The 20175-nt window shown below is 41.8% G+C and overlaps 1 protein-coding gene across 1 annotated transcript in view; it reads left to right on the top strand.

Annotated features, from left to right (window-relative positions):
• Positions 1 to 903: 903 nt before the first annotated feature.
• Positions 904 to 20175, top strand: part of zgc:77784 (uncharacterized protein LOC402947 homolog) — a 46963-nt gene continuing 27691 nt past the window's right edge. The window contains exons 1-5 of the mRNA XM_041046163.1: positions 904 to 958; positions 9186 to 9512; positions 17899 to 18056; positions 19103 to 19223; positions 19324 to 19462. Coding sequence (XP_040902097.1) covers positions 904 to 958; positions 9186 to 9512; positions 17899 to 18056; positions 19103 to 19223; positions 19324 to 19462 — 800 coding nt within the window. The remainder of the gene's footprint in view (positions 959 to 9185; positions 9513 to 17898; positions 18057 to 19102; positions 19224 to 19323; positions 19463 to 20175) is intronic.

Genomic DNA, 20175 nt, shown 5'->3' with positions numbered 1-20175 from the left:
TAAAGGTGCTCCTTGCCAGAAAAAAAAATAAAAAGATTTTAACCTCAAAGTCAATTTTCCACCACTAAACCTTAAAATCAAATCTATTCCGAGTTTAAACGCATAGCTAAGCCAAAACCTGAGCCTCTTCTAATCACAACCCAAATCCAAATATAACTCTATATAAAACAGGCTCAGGGAACATGTCCTGCTTTTAAAAGTTTTATCTAATTCCACCGTCTTGTGAGGACTTTGAAGGGTCCTGATGTCGGCAGAGACGAACAGGGCGCAGATGTCGTGTCTGTCTCTTTAAAACACTGACTCCTGGAGGTTGGCGAGGATTTGTTGCGGAGAGCAGGGAGTGCGCAGCTCCGGCTCGGCATGTGCAGCGCTTCATATTCGCTCAAACTGACGCCGCAACCTGCAACTGCCCGGATCAGAGCACTGAGAGAGAGAGAGGAGAGGAATTATTTTATTTATGACCGGGTTATATATAGTTAATCCTCGCTTTTTATGTGTGTTTTCAGCAGCAGCAGCAGCAGCAGGTCATCTTAGAAAGAAGTATCTGTGTATGTGTATGTGTATGCGTGTGCGTGTGTGTGGGACCATGCGGGGACGGAGAAGTGATGCTGCTGAGTTTTGTTATTAGGTTTCTCCGGGGCGGTGCTGCCGCTGCCGCCGCCGCGATCCTGCCGCTGCCCATGGGTCTCTGGGAGTGACATCAAAGTTTTTTCGGGCTGATTTTACTCGGTTGAAATATTCCAGCTGAGGCTCGGGCACCAAGTCGGTTCGGTTTACCTGGTTTTCACTCAAATCCGGGCGCTGTTTGATGACTGGAGGTTTGATTTAATTGGTGATTTGACACTGATCGGACTGTCGAGACGCTGCAGACTACAGAGGATTTGACACCGGGAGCGTGTGGAGATGAACTTTGGAAATTTTCTACTAGTGACTGCCTCATTCATAAGCATCGCTTCAGGTAAAATATGAATATAAATAAGCAGAAATGTCTTTTAAAGATGCCTCTCCTTCCTCTCTCTCTCTCTCTTGCTCGCCCCTTCTCTCTCTATCTCTCTTTCACACACGCACACACACACACACACACACACACACACACACACACACATAGCCCATATGGCGTGACAACCTCATCGCGTGTTTTACTTGTCTTATCGTGTTTTCTGTCCCTCCAGATGGATGTAAATGTTGTTTATAACTGGATTTCAAACACGTCTCTCAGGCAGCTGTGGGAACTGAACGCACCCCCCACCCAAAAAAAAAAAAAAAAAAAGAATTACGCAGGGAAATGTCACACATGCATTAATTTGTAATATTTAAATATCACTGGTGAATGCCAAGAAGATGCACATTTTCTCACTGAGCTCTGAGGTGGTCACCGAGGGAGGCCATTAGGCAGCAGAAGAGGTCAAAAGAAGCTTCACTGTGACAAAAGTGAAACCATTTAACTCTCACTTTTAGCCCAGAAACTCTCAGGGACAGTGTCATAGTCTGACAGCCCCCCCCACACCGCCCCCCCCCGCCTTCCAAAAATATTTATGGAGATGTGCATGTTATTAATAAATGCTTTTAAGAGCTCATATTTGATTACCTTTGAGAAGAGGATTATATAATTTAATCATTGCTCTAATAACAGTTTAAATTTCCAAACCTTAATCCAAAAGCCAAATAAAAGCAGGGATCAGAAAAACAATTCACGAGAGTGCCATTGTTGTTGTTGTTGTTGTTTTTTCATTGCTAGATCAATTGACACAACATTTAAAACACAGTATATTGTGTGTTAGTGATCTATTTAAGGTCTGGATGGTGTATTGGTGTATTTCATTTAACTGAACTTAAATATTAGGAAATCAAACCAAGAAGGGCAGTAAAGATATTGGCATTTCAGTATATATCAGTATATCGGCTGATAATAGGGGGAATTGAGCGTCAGCCAAAACATTAAGGGTGGGGGCCAGAAAAACCAAAACAATGAGCTGAAAGATGCTAAAATGCCTTAAGAGCACTGTGCAGTCAGGCCATTTTAGTCAGCTAGCATATACACTGATACTAACATATCTACAGTTAGCTAACATCAGCTGATATATTGGTCCAGCCAAGTTATTGGTCTAGCTCTATTTCACATCTTCTTCAACGATTAATGACAGTTTCACCATAAATCCTGAGCTCTGTGGCCCCTGTGACTCCTCTCACCACTCGTTCTGCCTCATCATATAAACTGGTGCCACCTCTCAACATTAAAGGTACTTTTGAACGCCCACACTATCTGCCTACATCTATTTATCTGGAGTGCGTATTTCCTGTCACTCCCATTTCGATTGTGCTGCACGTTCCCGAGGGGCGATGCACATTTTCATAAAAATACTTGACAGAAGAGGATTCAAATGGGCTTCGTGACCTCTGCGGGAGCCGTGTTGCGACAAACGCCCCACTTGTAGATTTTATCGAGTTGTTTTTATATAAAAGAAAAAAAAGAAATGTGAGAGTTATAGCGAGATATGTTTTGTTTGTGTTGGTGTGTCCAGCCATGAAGTTCCTCTCTGTTGGCGCTGAGATGCGTGGTGGGGGTTTTTTGTCCGTGTTTTCTCAAACCTCAATGTGATTGTAGGGGGAAAACAACAGTCACCTTCACAAACTGCATTCAGTTTAACACAGCAGCACCTTCACACACACACACACACACATATTCAGACAAACACGCAAACAAAACAAATCACAATTAATATGCCATCAGTGTAAGCCCTAACATATCTCACTGAAATTTCAGTTATCTTGAGCTGCACTCAGACTCAGCTGTGGAACTAATTGATGCTAAACAACCCTTAGCTGGTGATTTGTGTCCAGTCTGTCCTCTCGCTCATTACTTCGTGACAAATATGGCTGAAGGCTGACTAAAACCTCTCACAGTCCCTCTTGATGAAATGACTGTAGATGATGAAACCGCTGCAGAACCTGGTTAGTTGTCTAAAGTGCCACAGGCTTGAGTCATGTCGTCGGATGTTGATGATGTCCCACTTCTGGTACAGGCGCTGATGACATCATTTTGAGACTGGATGACGGGCGACGAGGACAGTTGCCAAACAAAGCCTCCAAATACCCAGACTGATGCCAGGAGAAAATCAAACCTGACTTCTCTGCTTTGAAATTTAGTTTTGCTGTGGCACGTTATCGCCCTCCCGCAGAGATTGCTTGGCAGTGTCACAAGAGCTCCTTGAATGTTTTTGGCCTTTTTAAGTATGTAAATGAATTGAAATCGAAAAAGACACGAGTAAATCTCCGCAGACAGCCCTACAGACAAGCTGCCAGCCTTCTGCTGCTGTCTCACTTGTAAAGAAGAGCATGTAAAATCATGTAAAGTTAGTCTCTGAGCTTTCTGCCTAACAGGTAGATAGTTGTGCTGCTCAGCAGATATCAAGCTGTGAGCTCAGACAGGTCCAGGTTCTTGTATGAGTCTGGTTGTCGCTAAAAGGCACCGAGATCTGAAGCAAAACAGGACGTCCCTCTGTGGCTTTGTTGTTTTCACACATTAGCATGACAGCAGTACACTTCTGCCCCTGGGGAGGATGCAGGGTTAATATTTGTAAATACTAATTAATGAAAACGGCCCCCGTTATGTAATTCAGCAGCTAGGAGCCAAGAAACGCCAAATATAGCCTAAAGCAACAGGGTTTTTCAACGCATGATCTTGATCAGCCCCTCAGCTCTTACCCTGCTAACTCTGTGTGTTAGATGAGGCAGAAATGTAGGAGACGCCACGAGCAAACATGTGGGCGTGTGTCAGAGTTTGTAATTAGGACCAATGCGATAACTTGTCTATCAGAGCCGCGTGCGGCACTAATGGGTTTTCTTTTGACTGTGGCTGCTTGCTTTCTCCGGATGCTCTTTCATTTGCTTTGCGAGTAAATGGAGAAATTCTCACAGATCGGATGCAATCACGGCTGTTACCGCGACTAATCAGCCGAACACACATGATCAGATCATAGTGAGCTAAGTCTGCAGCTCTAATTCTATTAATACCACTGAAAAGAAAACAAAGAATCCCACGTCCTCACACCTTCATGGTGGAGCTCATATAGACATACACCACCGTACATACACTATACAGGCTATAAGCTCTCACCAGGTAAAAAGCTGCCAGTCAAAAGCCACCAGCAGTACTTCCTGAGGTGCATACAAATCAAAGCTGCTATGATCGATATTTCTTTAACAGCAGTGTATCAGATGACAATGTGAAAACAAGGAGACAGTGTGAAAGGGGTTGTAGTGATGACCTGACTGACAGTTGCCACCTGTAGCTTCTACAGCTATTTGCAGCTGCCCTCAGCTTTACAGAGCTCTATAGCGAGCTTCAACTCATTGTGTAGCTGTCTGGACCACAGCTTCACCGCTCTGGTTCGTTCTCACCACTCTCGCAGTGTTGCTTTTGGCGGCAGCAGGCAGATGTCTTCAACAAGAAAAGGTCTAAAACCCCGCTGTACACTACCTGTTCAGCATTAAACTGCAGACAGACAGTTAGAGACTAGCCGATGAATGTAGCGAAGCATTTAGCAGCTGAAGAGCCTCAGGAATCGGTGGAGAGCAAAAAGAAAAAAAAAAAAACAAACTTAAGAAGAGAGTGAATATGGACATGGACATACAGCATAAGCCCAGGAATGAAAGGAGCCTCAAATAAATGCAAGACACAACAACGTGATTAAAAAATAAAAAATTCACATCACATCACAGATTAATAGACAGAAAAGAGAGAAAAAGCTTCAACTTGAAGGGTCAACATGGATCAACCGAGTTGCATTTAGTTTTTGTTTACTGTGAAAGCACCTCTCGCCCTGACACACTCATTTGTACACATGATAGTCCTGAGGGTATACTGTGGAGCGTTAACCTTGTATGAGGCCAGCGCACTCATTCACAAAGTCCGCTCCACATTGGACGACAGCTCAAGGTTGACTGCCATTCATTCTTATGGATTATTTTAGCTCTCTTTTGCCCCTTGCGCTGAAGGTCTGCGAGGTTCGCAGCAGCGAAGATGTGTTTAAAAGGGTTTCATTGATTTGTCTCCTCAGACACAGCTACAGCACAAAGATGCTGTGTGTTTCGTAACTGCTGGGGCTAGAACAATGATTTGTTTTGTATTGTAACATTCAATACAAGGCTCTTGAATTGTTTAGTGTACTGCCTGTTTAGTTAAAAAAAAAACTCTGTTGAACAGTACAGAGCTGTGAATGTTGAGCTGATATCTCCAGTTGTTTTTTTGTCACCTAGCTGTATTTTTTCATTGGTTTTGTGTTTTCTTTGCTGCTGAGAAGCCACTCGAAGCAGGCAGACGTGACTCCGACCGCTTTCGTAAAGTTGAATGTACAGGAAATTGAAAATATTCTTGGTGAAAACGCTGTAATTTTCAGCAACATATTGATGATGGCCGTGAATTCTGTGTGAATCAAAACAACAGCTCAAATGAACTGAAGCAGTACAATGCGAAACATCTCTTCCTGTGTTTGTGTAATTTGTTCTGAAACTCTGCTACGCGAGTGGCCGATGTCCTCCCTTACTTGTTCATCCCTTGGAAATTTGAAAGTCATTTCACACCAGAATGCCCCAGATTAATGTTTTTCACGCAAATCAAGGCACACTCTAAATTCCCATATGCACTTGGATATCTCTGAGGAGGCACTGTGGGCTCTAATGGGTTGAGTCTATGATCCGACTGAAAACATACCTTCACTAAGGTCCCCATTATGGCCCGAGACGTTTATTTTTCCATGTCACAAACGGGGGGCTGACAGAGTTTCTTTTTAGCTGAAAGGTGCTTTCAACCACTGCACCACAATCTTCCTGTCATGAAGCAGACATTACTGTGAAAATATTCCTTCGCACAAAGAAAATATGTCGCTGTCGTGCTCAAGGTAGCTTAGACATTTTACTGATTGCACACTTGTCACTAGAGCAGGTTGTTGCTTGTCACTTTGGCCACCTGAAGCTGTTTGCTATTCTTTTTTATTTTTTATTTTTTAAACAAGACCATTTTCTCTGTAATACATCGGCAAGGCGCTGCATTGATTCTGCAGCACGATAGCTGTAGCTGTAAAAAGAACCCATTAACTCTCATTAATAATCCTCGGTGACAAAAAAAAGTGTTTCTGATACAAGTTTAATTCTCAACTGTGCCTGCACAGTCGGAGCAGTTAAATATTATTACACTTAATATTTTCCAAGGCGTCTCTCGCATTCTCCAAATAAAATGAATACACAAGAATTTGTCATGGTGACATTTTATGCTATTCAAACCAGCTCAAAGCAGCCAGGACTTCACAGTACGTGCTGACACACAGAGTACAAGGACAGCTGGGTTTCATAAACATTGGAAAGAGAACGCTGCAAAACAGAGAGCCTCTGCAAATGTGTATAATGATAGGATTAAAATTACTCATTGTTAATTGATAATGGTGTTGTTAATGGCAGATTGATGGTTTTACTGGGTGGCTGAAGTAATGAGGTAACCACTGAGATTAGCCTGCGCTCCCGGGAGTGAATGTAATGTTTGTTGGTATCAAAAGGAGACCATCACATCGAGTTCTCTTTCCATTTTCCTTGTCAAGGTTGGCGATCATCATCAAAAGGAGCTGATCAACATAATCCATAACTAAAAGAGACAGAGAACAATACAATACAGATCTAATATAACTAATATTGATCTACAAGTTGATATATGGTTGATTAATAATTTGTACTACATTAGTTTGTTAGTTAGACTTATTCAGGAAGTGTTCTTGAGATTAAGATCTCTTTTGCAAGTAAAAATTCATCACTTTTACTCCTGCCTACAAACTTAAGAATAAATAATATGTTAGCTCAAGCACCATTTTTTCATTTTTCTTTTTTTCTTTTGGAATTAATCAGGGTTGCAAAGCAACAGGCATCTTCATTGTCATTGTGGTACTAAATTCTCATTATAATATGATTTCTCTGATGTACCTCGTCTACCAACAACAGGGCTTAGTCACCCAAACATAAACATGTCGCTTTGGGGGCATTTGCTGAAAAGACTGATGTTGTCTCACGTGACCGCTACATGTTGCTTAACAACAAAACGTAACTATTGCTTGTAATAAGTTGCTTTCACTGACAACTTATGGCGCCGATTTTTAACAGTCTCAGATTTTCTGAAGTCCAACATGGTGCTTACTAATGCAGAGCAGCCTCAGAAACAAGCAAACTGATGCCTCACATCAGCCAAAGCCATTCAAAGTAATAAAACCCAAATTTTATAGATATAGAGCCATATTGTTATTGAATAGTTTTATTATTCCTCATGCAGCTATCTTGAGTTGCACAATGATGTGAACATTCTTAAGTTGTTAAAATGGGAATCTTTCCCATTTCTACCATCAGTCCCATATGGCATGATCCAGGAATTGTTCATTATCGTTATCTGGGTTTTGGCACGAGTACGTCGAGCTAAAAGCCAGGATATCTTGGCCTCTGCCGCATCAATTTTGTCCATTTTGTATTTTAATCTGTGTCTCACAAGTCTCCCATTTTCACGGAAATGCAATGCTGAACCACTGGAGTGCTTCTTTTAAGAGGTCAACCCTCTCTCAGTATTTGTTTTTGTGATAAAATCCAGTTATGATTGAAGTGGAAGGCAGCTCAGTGTGATGTAACTGTGTTACATGAGTTGGGATTTGAAGCTGCCAGTGAATCCTGTGCGTGCTTTAAAAACGCGGTTCACCACCAGGACATCACTGGGCTGTGGAGACACTTCCTCAAAATCAAAATGATTTTCCTGTGGACAAACAGAGGCAGTTTGTGTTGATATGCACTCTTCACAGATGCCATATGGATTTGATGAAATATAATCTAAAGGAAAGTACATTATGATATCGTAAAATCAGCTTACAGGCACACAGCATAAAATAATCTACGGTATACGGTTTTCTTTCTGTAAACAAAGTGTATTTTTACACTGCTATGGCACATTTTAATGGCTCGATTAGTATTCATCCACATCCTGCAGTAGGGTTTTGAGCTGCCCTGGTTTGTGACCCCGGGGTGTTAGCTGAGAGCGCTCATATCGCGCTCTAGATGTTTGCTCCAGGTTTATGCCATGATGGCGACTCCTGACCCGCGGGGATCAAATCAGTCCATGAAAAGACATAAATCTGCTTACAGCTGAAAAGTGAGGGTTTATCCTGATGCCTCAGATTTAAGTATAATGCAACAGCAGCATGTGTAACAACATGTGTGTCATTAGGTTACTCCTGACTGCTCCTCTCCAATGGTAATGGAGGACTTTCACGCAGCCTGGGTTGTGTGCTGAAAATAATGCCTCAGACAGAGCAGCACAATAATCAGTGGCACAGTGACCATTTCATTTCCTTTTTTCTTTTTTTTTTTTTTTTTGGAGAGTGAGGGCGAGGCCATCTGTTCCTCAGAACCAAAGTAAAAGCAGCGGCATTTTGAATTATTCATTTTTCTAACTGTAACACATTGTTAGACACATTTGGTCTTGCTCTAAAAGCTTACCTTAGGTCTTGAAGCAGTGTGCGTTTCCCCTCGCAGCTAAGGGAAGATAGTAATGGATCCCCAGAGAGAGGGGTAAGGGAGTTATCTGTATCTCTCTGCCTCGCTTATTCTCTCAACTTAGGTCTCTCTTCCCTTAAATGAATAGGTCTGCCTGTCTTATTCTCACCTTTCCACCAACTATCATCCCTGCCTATGCAACAATCCTGACTGGCACAGAGATTGGCCATTACTGTGTCACATGGGTGATTGCATTCTCGGTATAGGTGGTGTCTTTTGTGAAAATACTCTGCGATATATCTATCTATATATATATATATATGTACTTTATACCAGAAAACATCAGCAACCACTGTGTTTTGCTTTCTGCAGAATATCGAAAGAACAAATGGATTTTACAGGTTGTTATTGGAATATGTGATGTCCTGCCCCGAATTCAGAGTCAACCTTCAAAGAGAGAGATTATCCACGATTCGCTGCTTCGCTACACACAAATTTATCCAACACACAGTCCGTGTCTTTGTCTGGCATCTCCAAAGAGAGATATTCAAATGGCCTTTCAAATGGCTTTGTTGCTGTACTGCAATCTTACAAAGAGATTATGTGTTTTCATGAATGGTAGGTGGTCAGCCTCATAGATAACATCAACCCACATCTCCACATTACAGGGTCCCGGGCACGGTTTGAGGACAGCGCTCCTCGAATAGTGGAGGATCCCTCGGATTTGATTGTCTCCAAGGGGGAGCCCGCCACCCTCAACTGCAAGGCAGAGGGACGACCCACTCCCGGCATTGAGTGGTATAAAGATGGTGAGCGTGTGGAGACCGACAAAGATGACCCCCGCTCTCACCGCATGCTGCTGCCCAGTGGCTCCCTCTTCTTCCTACGCATTGTACATGGACGACGGAGCAAGCCAGATGAAGGCGTCTACACCTGTGTGGCCCGCAACTACCTCGGAGAGGCCATTAGTCGTAATGCTTCTCTGGAAGTTGCCAGTAAGGCTCTGTGTTATTGATCATTGTCCTAAAAGTGTGTGTGAGTTCTTTTGCTCTGTGGGTTGATGTGTGTGTGCGTGTACAGTGTACAGATGCTTCACACTGTGTCCCAGATCTTTTTGCAGCCGCCTGGCAGCTTTATGGAGGTCCACTGGAGAGTTGGCTGTGCTTAAAAATAATGACATGAAACAACCAGACTGTAGGAAGTAACCCCAAAAAGATGGTGGTGTAGGTGGAGATAAATTCAGTAATAAGTGCTGGCCTGTGGCTTTGTTCCACATTTTTGGCTGCTGTGACGATAAATGAATGTATTTTGTCTTCGGTTTTCTTGGATTAGGTCTGTGATCGCAGCTTTAGAGGCGTCAGCTCAGTGATTCAGTGATCATAAACAGCCTTTTTGGGGACCATCATGGTAACATGAATATAATAATAATTTATTATTTTGCGTAGGTGTCGTGAAATTGAACACCCCTGTGACTTTGCTAAATAGATAGAATTAAATATAATTTTGTGAGATTTTGTGTATCATTGTAAGACTGTAAAATAGCTTTTAAAGCTGGATTTTCCTGCTATTAGAATCAGTTTTCTGAAACAACACTATAAAAGTCTTCTTAATATAATCAAGGGGCATTCTGGGTCTATATTCTTGTATTTTTATGTTAATATTGGTCATGATTACATTTAACTTAGGAATACGCTGGTCAGATACACCAGATTGGTATGGCTGCCAACACTGACCTTAGTAAGCAGACTGGGTGTCTGCTGTGATCTGTGATGTCCACAGATTTTGGAAATATACTAGCATATGGATCTGGCTGTGGGAGATACCCTGAACTGAGGTAAAGGAATCCGGATTAGGAGAGAAAAAGCTGGACCAGTGCATCCTGACTTTAACTCACCGCTCCTTTTACAGAGGTTTGGGAAACGCAGACTCTGACAAGGTCTATCAGTAAAGGACTGCAATTCTCCTACAGCTTTTCAAAACACTTTAACAAAAATTCAAACACTTGTCTTTGTGTCATAGTGGATCCATTATGCTGTGCAGTTCACTACAACAGCTACAGGGATTTCCAGGGGTCTATTTTCTGTGTTCGCTTTCGTTCAGACTCAATGACAAGTGCTTAGGATGATTTCTGTGAAACTGAAGTGTTCTGGAAAGCTTTAGAAGGCTTGTGCTTCTTGCCCTAATCGGTATCTTTGTCTGAATTTTCCTCAGTTTCAATATCTATTATTTTCTTTATTAACTGATTCATTTTTGTCTATAAAAGGTCAGAACATGGTGAAAAAAGAAACAAAAAAAAAATAGAATTTCTCAGAGTCCAAGGTAGCAAGCAGCAAATCTTTACATTCGAGAAATGTTGGCATGTTTGCTTGAATAGCAAGACAGAAAATAAACATTGATCAGTTATGTTGGGACCAGTGGTGGGACGTGACTGAGTACATTTACTACTAAGTACTGTCCTTAAGTCCAAATTTGAGATACTTGTACTTCACCTGAGTATTTCCATTTTATGATACTTTATACTTCTATTCCACTACATTTTACAGGGAAATTTACTTTTTATGCTGTAGTCACTATTTACTGTACAAATTAAGATTTTTGCATACAAAACATATGAAGAGCTTGAGCAAGAGCAAAAAAATAACCTAATCCATAATAAAAAAAACACTGCTACTGCTAATAACTAATGCATTAGTGATAATAATCTAATGATATATAATAATATAACATTCCCAGGGGCCATTTTTCTAGTCGTATTCCTGGTCATACAAACCTCTCCACGTGTACCAGCACAAGTGTGTGAGCATTGCGTGTAAAGCTGTGTTCTCTTTGTAGAGACATGTTGCTGAAGAGTACAGCAGGGGGGTATGAGCTCTCTCATATCTTGGTGTGTGCGCTGAAGTAATAAGCTCCCACTAGGAACCGTGTCTATTATTTTTCCTCCTTGGTCCAGGACACGTGCCATTGTCTTCCCTCCCTCCTAATTGTGCCAGTGCGGTTCGGCCCTGGGCTGAACTGCAGCTCTCTTTGGCATGCGGAAATGGATTAGTCAGTGGGTTGATTAGGGGAAGGAGCATAACAGATTAGCAAGGTCGAATTGTCCTCATTAAAAAAAAAAACAAAAAAACACACACACACACACAAAACAGCAATTTGAGCATGGTCTTATCTTCCACCATACTGAGGCTTCCTTACTGACAGTGTAAGTGCTCATGGCTGGCTGACCTCATCTGTAGCTCATGTCCAAAAATAGGGACAGCCTCCTCAGATGTACTGTATATTGGGAACCATCAGCAACTGCAACTAATGCATGTATCCAAGCTGGGACAAGATATAATGTGTATACGGTCATATTGCCTCTTTTAAATTGTTGATAATGAAATTTGGCTTTGTGAGGAGCTGCAGATTACAGTACAGTCATACCGGTAAAGGGATGATTCACCTGCAGGCACTGAGTGACTAACAGTATTAATAAGTGCCTGTTTTGTTCTAATCTCACTGCCTCCGGCTTGCGAGGGCATATGCTAAGACAGCATGGTGGTGGTCTTAGACTCCCCCTCCCCTCTGTGCGAGGTTGTGCTGACTGTGGGGTAAATAGTGACCCAATTAGCTCTGGTAGGGAGGTGGGGGGGGGGAGTATGCAGTGTTAATGAGGGGCCAGTTTTAAGCTGGTGGTCTTGCAGAAATGTGTGTGTGTGTGTGTTGGTGGCGGCTGTGTGTGAGTGCAGGAGTCTGAGGGACAACAGGTGGGAGGAGGAAGAGCTTTAAACTCCCACTGAGCAGTAATTAATACCAATGCATCTGTTCGGCTGTTAGTACAGCTCTGAGTATGGAGCAAGCACTAACCTGGTTTTAACCACATTAATTACACATTAATTGCCAGTGAATGATGCATAATGTATTTTGCTGCATGACTAAGACTTTTCTCTGCAGTGCACTTACAGGCTCGCACTTTACTCACTCGATCCACGTTAAGATGGAATTGCATCTGCGGAGATACACGTCTCTGTAAATCTATGTGGCTTATGAGTCACGTTGCTCTGGCACCATCACAGATCAGAACTCAAACACGCCGAGTGAAGGCCAGATGCTTACATGTGCTTACAGTGTTGCTGACTATTGTCGTAAATATGTTTAGGGCAAGTAATGCCTGTAATTAAATGTTTCACTCTGCGCCTGTAACATATGCGGAGGCTCGCAGAGGAGCCAGTACACAAATCTCTCCAAAACATAGCGCAGACCTGGATGGCTGATTGGTTGATCCAAAATCTATTAGGAAATTTTCTTTATTTCTTTTTTTTTTTATTTCAGAGTTTGTACATTTCAGCTTAGTACCCAGTAGCTGAAATGTACCTCAGCACTTTTTGCTTAATCCTACTGACAAACCAACAAACCATTTCCCAAAAAGCTCTAAGAAAAGTTAAGAAACCTGTAGCAGACTCCAGTTCAGTGTAAGATATATCGGGAAGCGGTGCACATGCACAGCACTGTATGGGGCTGGGAATAAGGTGGATATGGCTTTGTATCTCAGATAACAGAAGAAAATATAGCTGAGACAAATGCTGACTTCATCTCTGAGTCATAGAGGTTTGTGTCAAAGCACAATTCCTCAAAAGGATTCAAGAACTTAGATAGATTTCTTTGCTCAGTACAGTCAGTCCCTATTTGATGTACATTTGCAGTTGAAGTGATTTGTTTTTTTTATGCTCAAATGCTTGTCGCGAGCACCCTGAGGTCCACAAGTTATGTTTTTTGTATACTTGCTGTTGCTCTGGAGTACTGCATAGAAAGTAGCTTGCTTTGCTTGGATGTGCCAGCAGTATTATTCATTATTCTGACTTTTTCTCTGCCTTTTTTACCGTAAGCTCTGCCAGTGATCAGCTGACTTGCTTGGCTGTTGAAAAACCAGTATAATGAGATAGTGGGAGTGGAGAGAAATCCATTCCTCCATTCTCCCAAACTCTGTTTTTTGGCTTCTAAAGAAAACAAAGATGGGGATAAAACAGTAGTAGTGTCTATTTCAAAATGGTGCTTGTCTGCCTGTCTCAGTGAGGAGACAGTCACATGGTGTGGCGGGATTAGAATAAAGTAGGACAAATAAAAAATAAAACTTACTTAAAAGGCTTTAGAGCCAGATGTTCCTCTTACTCCTGATGAGGGATTACGAAGGAATCAAAGTTCTGGTTTCTGTCTTCTTCTGCTCTATGTTCTCTTGTCACTGGAGAGAATCTTTCGATATAGATCAGCCCTGATGAATATGGTTTAGACATGCAGCTTCGAATATCTGTTTCTGGGTGCATTAAAACTGTCAGCCTAAATTTCAGTCTGCAGTTTGTGTAAATCACCAAAGATATGGTTTATACGAGCCCTGTCGTGCCTTACAAATAATGCAGAATGGGTTGTCTCCATGCAATGTCTGTTTGTAATTGAAACATCATTACATTTTTGGAAAGTGGAGGAATTTATGGCCAGGAGTTTCTCATAAAGACCATTTGCCCCGGAGTCCGTACTCATCCTCCATCAACACAATCAGACAATGGATGGATTAAAGCAATCTCTCTTCTCTGTAGGCAAAGCCTCCATTAGCTGTGACAGGGCAGTATCATGGCAATAGGATTAGACCACCTCCCTAACGGGTTTACTGCTCTCCGAAATAAAAGAACAATAGGAGGCAGGCACTGGGACGTCTCAGGCTATCAAAAGTGTGCACTTCCGCTGTCCTTTAACCTCTCCACCCCCCCCTCCTACCTGCCAGCCGTGAAAACACAGAGCCTGGTCACCGCTCACACATCTGTCCGGCCCACACTGTCTGCTCTGCCTGCTACCCACACTCACTGTCACCTCATGTTAAGTACAAAAGCTTTTTTTTTTTTTTTTTTTTTTTTTCCTGTCCTGTCTGTCACACTCACCCATCATGTTCCTTTCAGCTTGCTGGGTATGTAAATGGTCTTTGAACTGTTAAGTAATTTGCCCTGCAGCTGCTTGATTTTCAGTGAAATCACAATCAATTAACAAAAAAAAAAAAAAAAAAAGCAGCAGTGTCAACAACACACATTAATCAGGCCTACATGCAATACAAAGTGTGAATGCAGTACATACCATTTTCTGGTGATTAATGTCTTTTCCTCCCCCTGTTCATTTTTTCCAAAAACACAAACAGATGGCCTTCCTGCAGCTCCTTTCTGCTAAACGCGATATTATAGAGATAAATGTCACTTAAAAATCAAGTGATGAATATTCTCGGGGAGATTAAACCTCCTAATCTGTATATCCCTGAAATATTAAAGTTATGAAAATGAATGGGCACTCTCGGAACAGAAATAATGATGAAACTACTGAAAGTCATTTAGCCCTGCTTTGCCATTATTTAAGCTCAGAGGAAGTGCCTTGGGGAGTATGAGGATTTGTCTCTGCAGAGGCAGGGTCAAACCTCAGCTGCCCTGCAGTAACAACGCTCCCTGTCTGAGCCCAGCATGGACGGATGGAAGCGAGAGTAGGCAGGGCCTGGTTTAGGAGATTATTTGGCAGACCTAGTTGTGTTATGTCTGAGAAGTTAAGTTAGGGACAGTTGCCCCTCAGGAGCAGGTCGGGCGGCGGGGGGAGGGGTATGTGTCAGTGTTTCTGAGGAGATTGGTCGATTCTGCGGTGGGATCATCGTCACATACAAACATCCATGGGAAACTCTGTTTGGCGTGGCAGGCTTTAAAGTCAGAGCAAAGAAGGATCACATTAACTTGAACACAGCTTCAAAGAAAATTTTGGAGCTTGTGTTGCGCAGTGTTTGGAGTAGCAATGTCAGGAATATATTCTGCTCTCTGGCATGTGTCTCAACCCTCAAATGTCCCACTTTCTGAGGGCCCTTTCTGTGCCCGGGGAATCTGGGTTTCAAATGCTCAAGGTGTGTCCGTGCATGTGCCTGTGTGTCTGTGTGGATTTGTATCTGTGGGTGCGGGTGTGTGTGCATTTCAGGGATTAGCTCCCTGCCCATAACTTTTTCACTTCAGTCACCATGGCAGTGAAACAAAGGTCTCTGTGCACCCATCTAACCGGGCCTTACAGACGGAGGTCTAAAAATAATGCAGTGCTTTCAATTAGCCCCTCAGCTCTGCAAAGCATTTGAAACGGGCAGCCAAGTGCACAGGGTTTGGATTATTTGGTGAACAGACCTTTGGGAGCAGTGTGAGTGCCTTTACTGGTTTTAGCCCATCCATGTCTGTACCATAGCTCCTGCAAAGGCTCCATAATTGCCCTGTTTTGTGAAGATCTTTAGGGTGTTTTACTTTACTCTGTGGGAGGTGTGCACACTGTGCCTACAAGCTCCCCTCAAACCTCTGGTGAGATCCTCCGCTGTCACATAATCACCTGCTCTGAGATGTATTACAGTGTTTGACTGTGAATAATAATTAAAATATCACTGCAGCGTAATGAGAAATTTAATAATGTCAAAGAGGTTAGAAGTTCTGAATGAGTCTTCATTTTGTAAAGACTTCTCACTTCTCCCTAGCCTAAATGTCATGGCATTAAGAAAAAAAAAAAAAAGAAAAAAAAATCCATTCTTCCACAAGGTAAAGAGTAAACGTCTACTTCATTTCAATAAAGTTCAGTTTAAGAAGGTAAGGTAGTGGGGGACTGATTAACTCATATCTTGCAGCGAGTTAAAGAAAAAGGGCGAATGATATACGAATTGACTGATGTTCAATTCAGACCAGAGGGAAAACCGTCTGCCACCTCACTAAGTTTTGGAATATTCATAGACGTTTGCCCAAGACAATTATGGCCATCAAATGAGAATGAGGAACGATTTTCCGTCTTTAAATAGCTGTAAAACAGTCACTTCAGATGGGATTTTATTCAAGCCCAGTGGGTGTGAATATTGATGTTATATTAAAGGCCAGAGCTGCCATGTTGACACAGACCTGTCAGGCGAACTGGCATATAATTAATGTGATATAGATTTAGTTATATGCTCAAAGTAATTGGCTTAGAACTTGGTTAAGTTGATTTAAGGTGGATTACAGTAATGTCACTAAATCCTAATGAGTAAAGACTAACTGAGATGACACCACCTGATTGTTCGCTAGTTACTCTTGCTAACTCTGCAACTTGGCAGAAAGCTTTGTCTCCAGCTGTCTTTTAATGTTTCCTGCAGACAAATAAACCTGAGAACGTGTCAGAGCGTCTTAAATACGCACCTGGTGGTTGTGTACGTGATTTAATTCTAGTTCTAAAGCTAGGTGCTCCCCACCACTCGATGATTCATGCAGAAACTGAAATAGAGAAACAGCTTTGTGTTTTTCAGGATACTGCTTACTAATTAAAAAAAACAATTAAAATTTGATTTGGGTGCTGCAAACAAATTTACCTCTAAACAGTACTTTTACTTGTTTTGAGAAAACTTCATTTCATAATGCTGAAAATGTCAGTAATTAAAGTTAATGTTTAGTTTGTTGCCATGGACTGTAGACTGACAGAAAAGCAGATAATCTTTGTATTAATGAAATATCACTAAAATATTCATGGAAGTGTAAAAGGAGATTGCACTGATTGATTATGCTGCAATATTACACTTAGGTTGAGAAAAAAAAAGAGTGTGCAGGCTGTATAGCTACAGCATGTGTGTGTGTGTGTGTGTGTGTTTGAAAATGTGAGCCTGTCAACATCCAAGTATGAGTTTCCATTGTACATGAAGTCTCATGAGAAGGCTCCAGTTCACAGTTCACACTGAGGCTTTAATCTGTCAATCACAAAAAAAAGATTAGAAGATATCAAAGGTCGCCATGTCAAACTTCTCATCCCGTCGTCATCCACAGGGTGGCTGGAGTGCAAACCTCGGGGTTGATGTAGGGAAAGGCTCTGCTCGTTCAGTGCTGATTTCATTCGACTCAGAGAGTGCTGCAGATTTGTAAGATAGCGTTTGGAATCAGAGACGCAATCCTTTCATTAATGCAGAGGCCATTTTTTCTCCCTCACACATGAGCTAAATTATGAATGCGCTGTTATTTGTTTACTCCATGTTGGACTGAGAGATGTGCATTATTCATCTGCTCTGACAGGAGAGACAGCAGAGTAGGACAGAGGCCTGGGAAAACATTAAAACAGAGCACAGACTAACAAGGACGTTGCCAGGGATTTGAGCAGTCATGCACATGTAAACACAATAAGTGACTTTCTCTCAATAAGCTTGTTTTCAGCCAACTTTCAGCAAGAAGATGGTTCATTCAAGAAAACAAGTCTAAATGATTTCCAAGACAAATTGGTGTTTTGCTTTGATGTGTCTGTGCTGCTGCTTGACGATCTGTGGTCTGACTTCCAGTCTTTGTTTTAAATACATCAGACAGACAGGGCTTCTGAAGCTGATTAGATTTCTCTGTGTTTTCATCTTAGTCCTGAGAGATGATTTCCGGCAGGCCCCGAGCGACGTGGTGGTGGCTGCTGGCGAGCCTGCTGTGCTGGAGTGTGTGCCTCCACGTGGCCACCCCGAACCCACCGTGTCCTGGAAACGCAACAACGTCAGAGTCAGCACCAAAGATGAACGCATCTCTGTGAGTACAAACAAAAAACGCCGAGCAAGAACTCTCAAGTTTCCATTTCAGAATAACACAAGAGTACGAGAGCAAGATAGCTGCTAAGCTCGACAAGCTCATGTTGCTGTCAACTTCATGCTAGATTTTAGTTTATATACCAAGTTGATATTGGAAAACACTGAGAGACGGACTAAAACATTGTTGGGTTTTGGTCTTTCCACGGGATTTGTTGACAGTACATAAATATAGACTATCGCCATCTTTATCTTTCAAGCAGAGAATCAACGATGTTAGAGGTCAGCCTTTTGATTTTGGGTCTACTTTGTTGTCTTGTTTTTCATTATTTCGTGGATACGTGGCCAAACAGTAGCGAAAAATTATAAATTTTTAAAAAGAACTACAGTAACTGCTATCTAAAGCATCAACGATAAGAGTTTTTCTCCAGGACTTCTTTATAAACCCACCATTTATTGCCAACATTCTGCAGTCTAGGAGAAAGGTCGAGATACCCATTTACAGTGACAGTGTTTTAGAATGTTTCAATAGCCCATGATTCAATACAGACATCTTGTCTTTTTATGCACTGGAAAATGTCTCTGATTCTGCTGTCACTTTTTTTTTCTCTCCTCTCATGTGTAAAATCAACAGCTGGGCACAATCTCTGGTGGTTTTTGACAGCCATTTTTCGACATTTGGTAAACCACATATCGCACAGAAGCAAAGGTGGAAATGTAAAAATATCAAAAATAAAAATACTCAATTCAGAAAATGGGCCTCTACCAAATATCATTTTATGAGGTCACTGAACTGTAGTGAAGTATAAATTAGCATAAAACAAAAATATTCAAGCAAAGCAAATGTACTTCTACCACTTTACAAAAATACACCGCAATGACTCATACAGTGCTTTGAAAATGAAGGATTAATGATTTATAACAGTGCAAGGATATCCAAATTTTTCCCATAAAGGCCGGGGTGATAGCACTGAGTTGTTCCTATCCGGTGTCTTCATCCAGGGCACCCTGAAGACTAATCTCTCAAGCTGTTGCTATTCTGTTTTTCAGATGCGTGGGGGCAAACTGATGATCTCTCACACCAGAAAGAGCGACGCTGGCATGTATGTTTGTGTGGGCACAAATATGGTTGGAGAGAGGGACAGTGATCCCGCAGAGCTGGTGGTCTATGGTGAGTTCCTGCCGTGCATGCAGTAAATGTTTACGCAGCAGCGTCACATCTTTCAAGGAGCGTCTGTTGAGCAGGTTTGAAACTTTCTCTCTCGCTGCAGAGCGTCCTGTGTTGGTAAGAAGGCCGGTGAACCAGGTGGTCATGGAGGAAGAGACGGTCGACTTCCTGTGTGAGGTCCATGGAGATCCTGCTCCCACTGTGCGATGGCGCCGAGAGGAAGGAGAGCTTCCCCGCGGGAGGTGAGAGTCATGGGACATGAGCACAAAACAAAAACAAACAGAGAGTCAGGCTGGTGATGCACATACAGCGTCTTATGAAGCTGAGTGAGAAATACAGCTTTACCAGAGACGAACCGTGTGTTGGATCATTAGCACATGTGACCCAGAAAACATATGTGGAGTAACTGTTCATTAATTCATGTCTTTCTATCAGTCTGCTAATATATATTCATAAATGGGAAGAGTCCAGAGAGGATTCATTAGTTGGAGGAATCCTCCTGAGAGCAGTTTCATCCTATTTCCATCTAAACTCAATATAATGTATATTTAGCTAAGCCTATTAAATAATTACATTTTCTTTTTCAGTTTCCAACATTATATTACTGTAAAACTTAATATTATAAAATAATACTTACTTACAACTAATCACTTATGCATTAAAACCAAGAATTATATTATGTATGTGGTTTAAATTGAACGAGCTGAAGTGTTACATCATAGGTCTTCCATTATTTATTTTTATTATTAATTAATTAATGCAGATGCTTTTGTTTGTTTGTTTGAGTATATTGTTCCATTATGTTGCTGACACCGATGTCAGATTTAATGCCTGTGGTGCTAATTAAATGCAACAGGGATACATTTAGTCTTGAGCTAGTGGTTACTCTGTTAGAGGAGTTCGGAGCTGAACATTTTTGGAAATACACTGATACCAGATAGATTCCACCCTCATG

This window comes from Toxotes jaculatrix, chromosome 9 (assembly GCF_017976425.1).
Source record: "Toxotes jaculatrix isolate fToxJac2 chromosome 9, fToxJac2.pri, whole genome shotgun sequence".
Taxonomy (NCBI): Eukaryota; Metazoa; Chordata; class Actinopteri; family Toxotidae; genus Toxotes; species Toxotes jaculatrix.
This window is presented reverse-complemented; position numbering and strand designations above follow the sequence as displayed.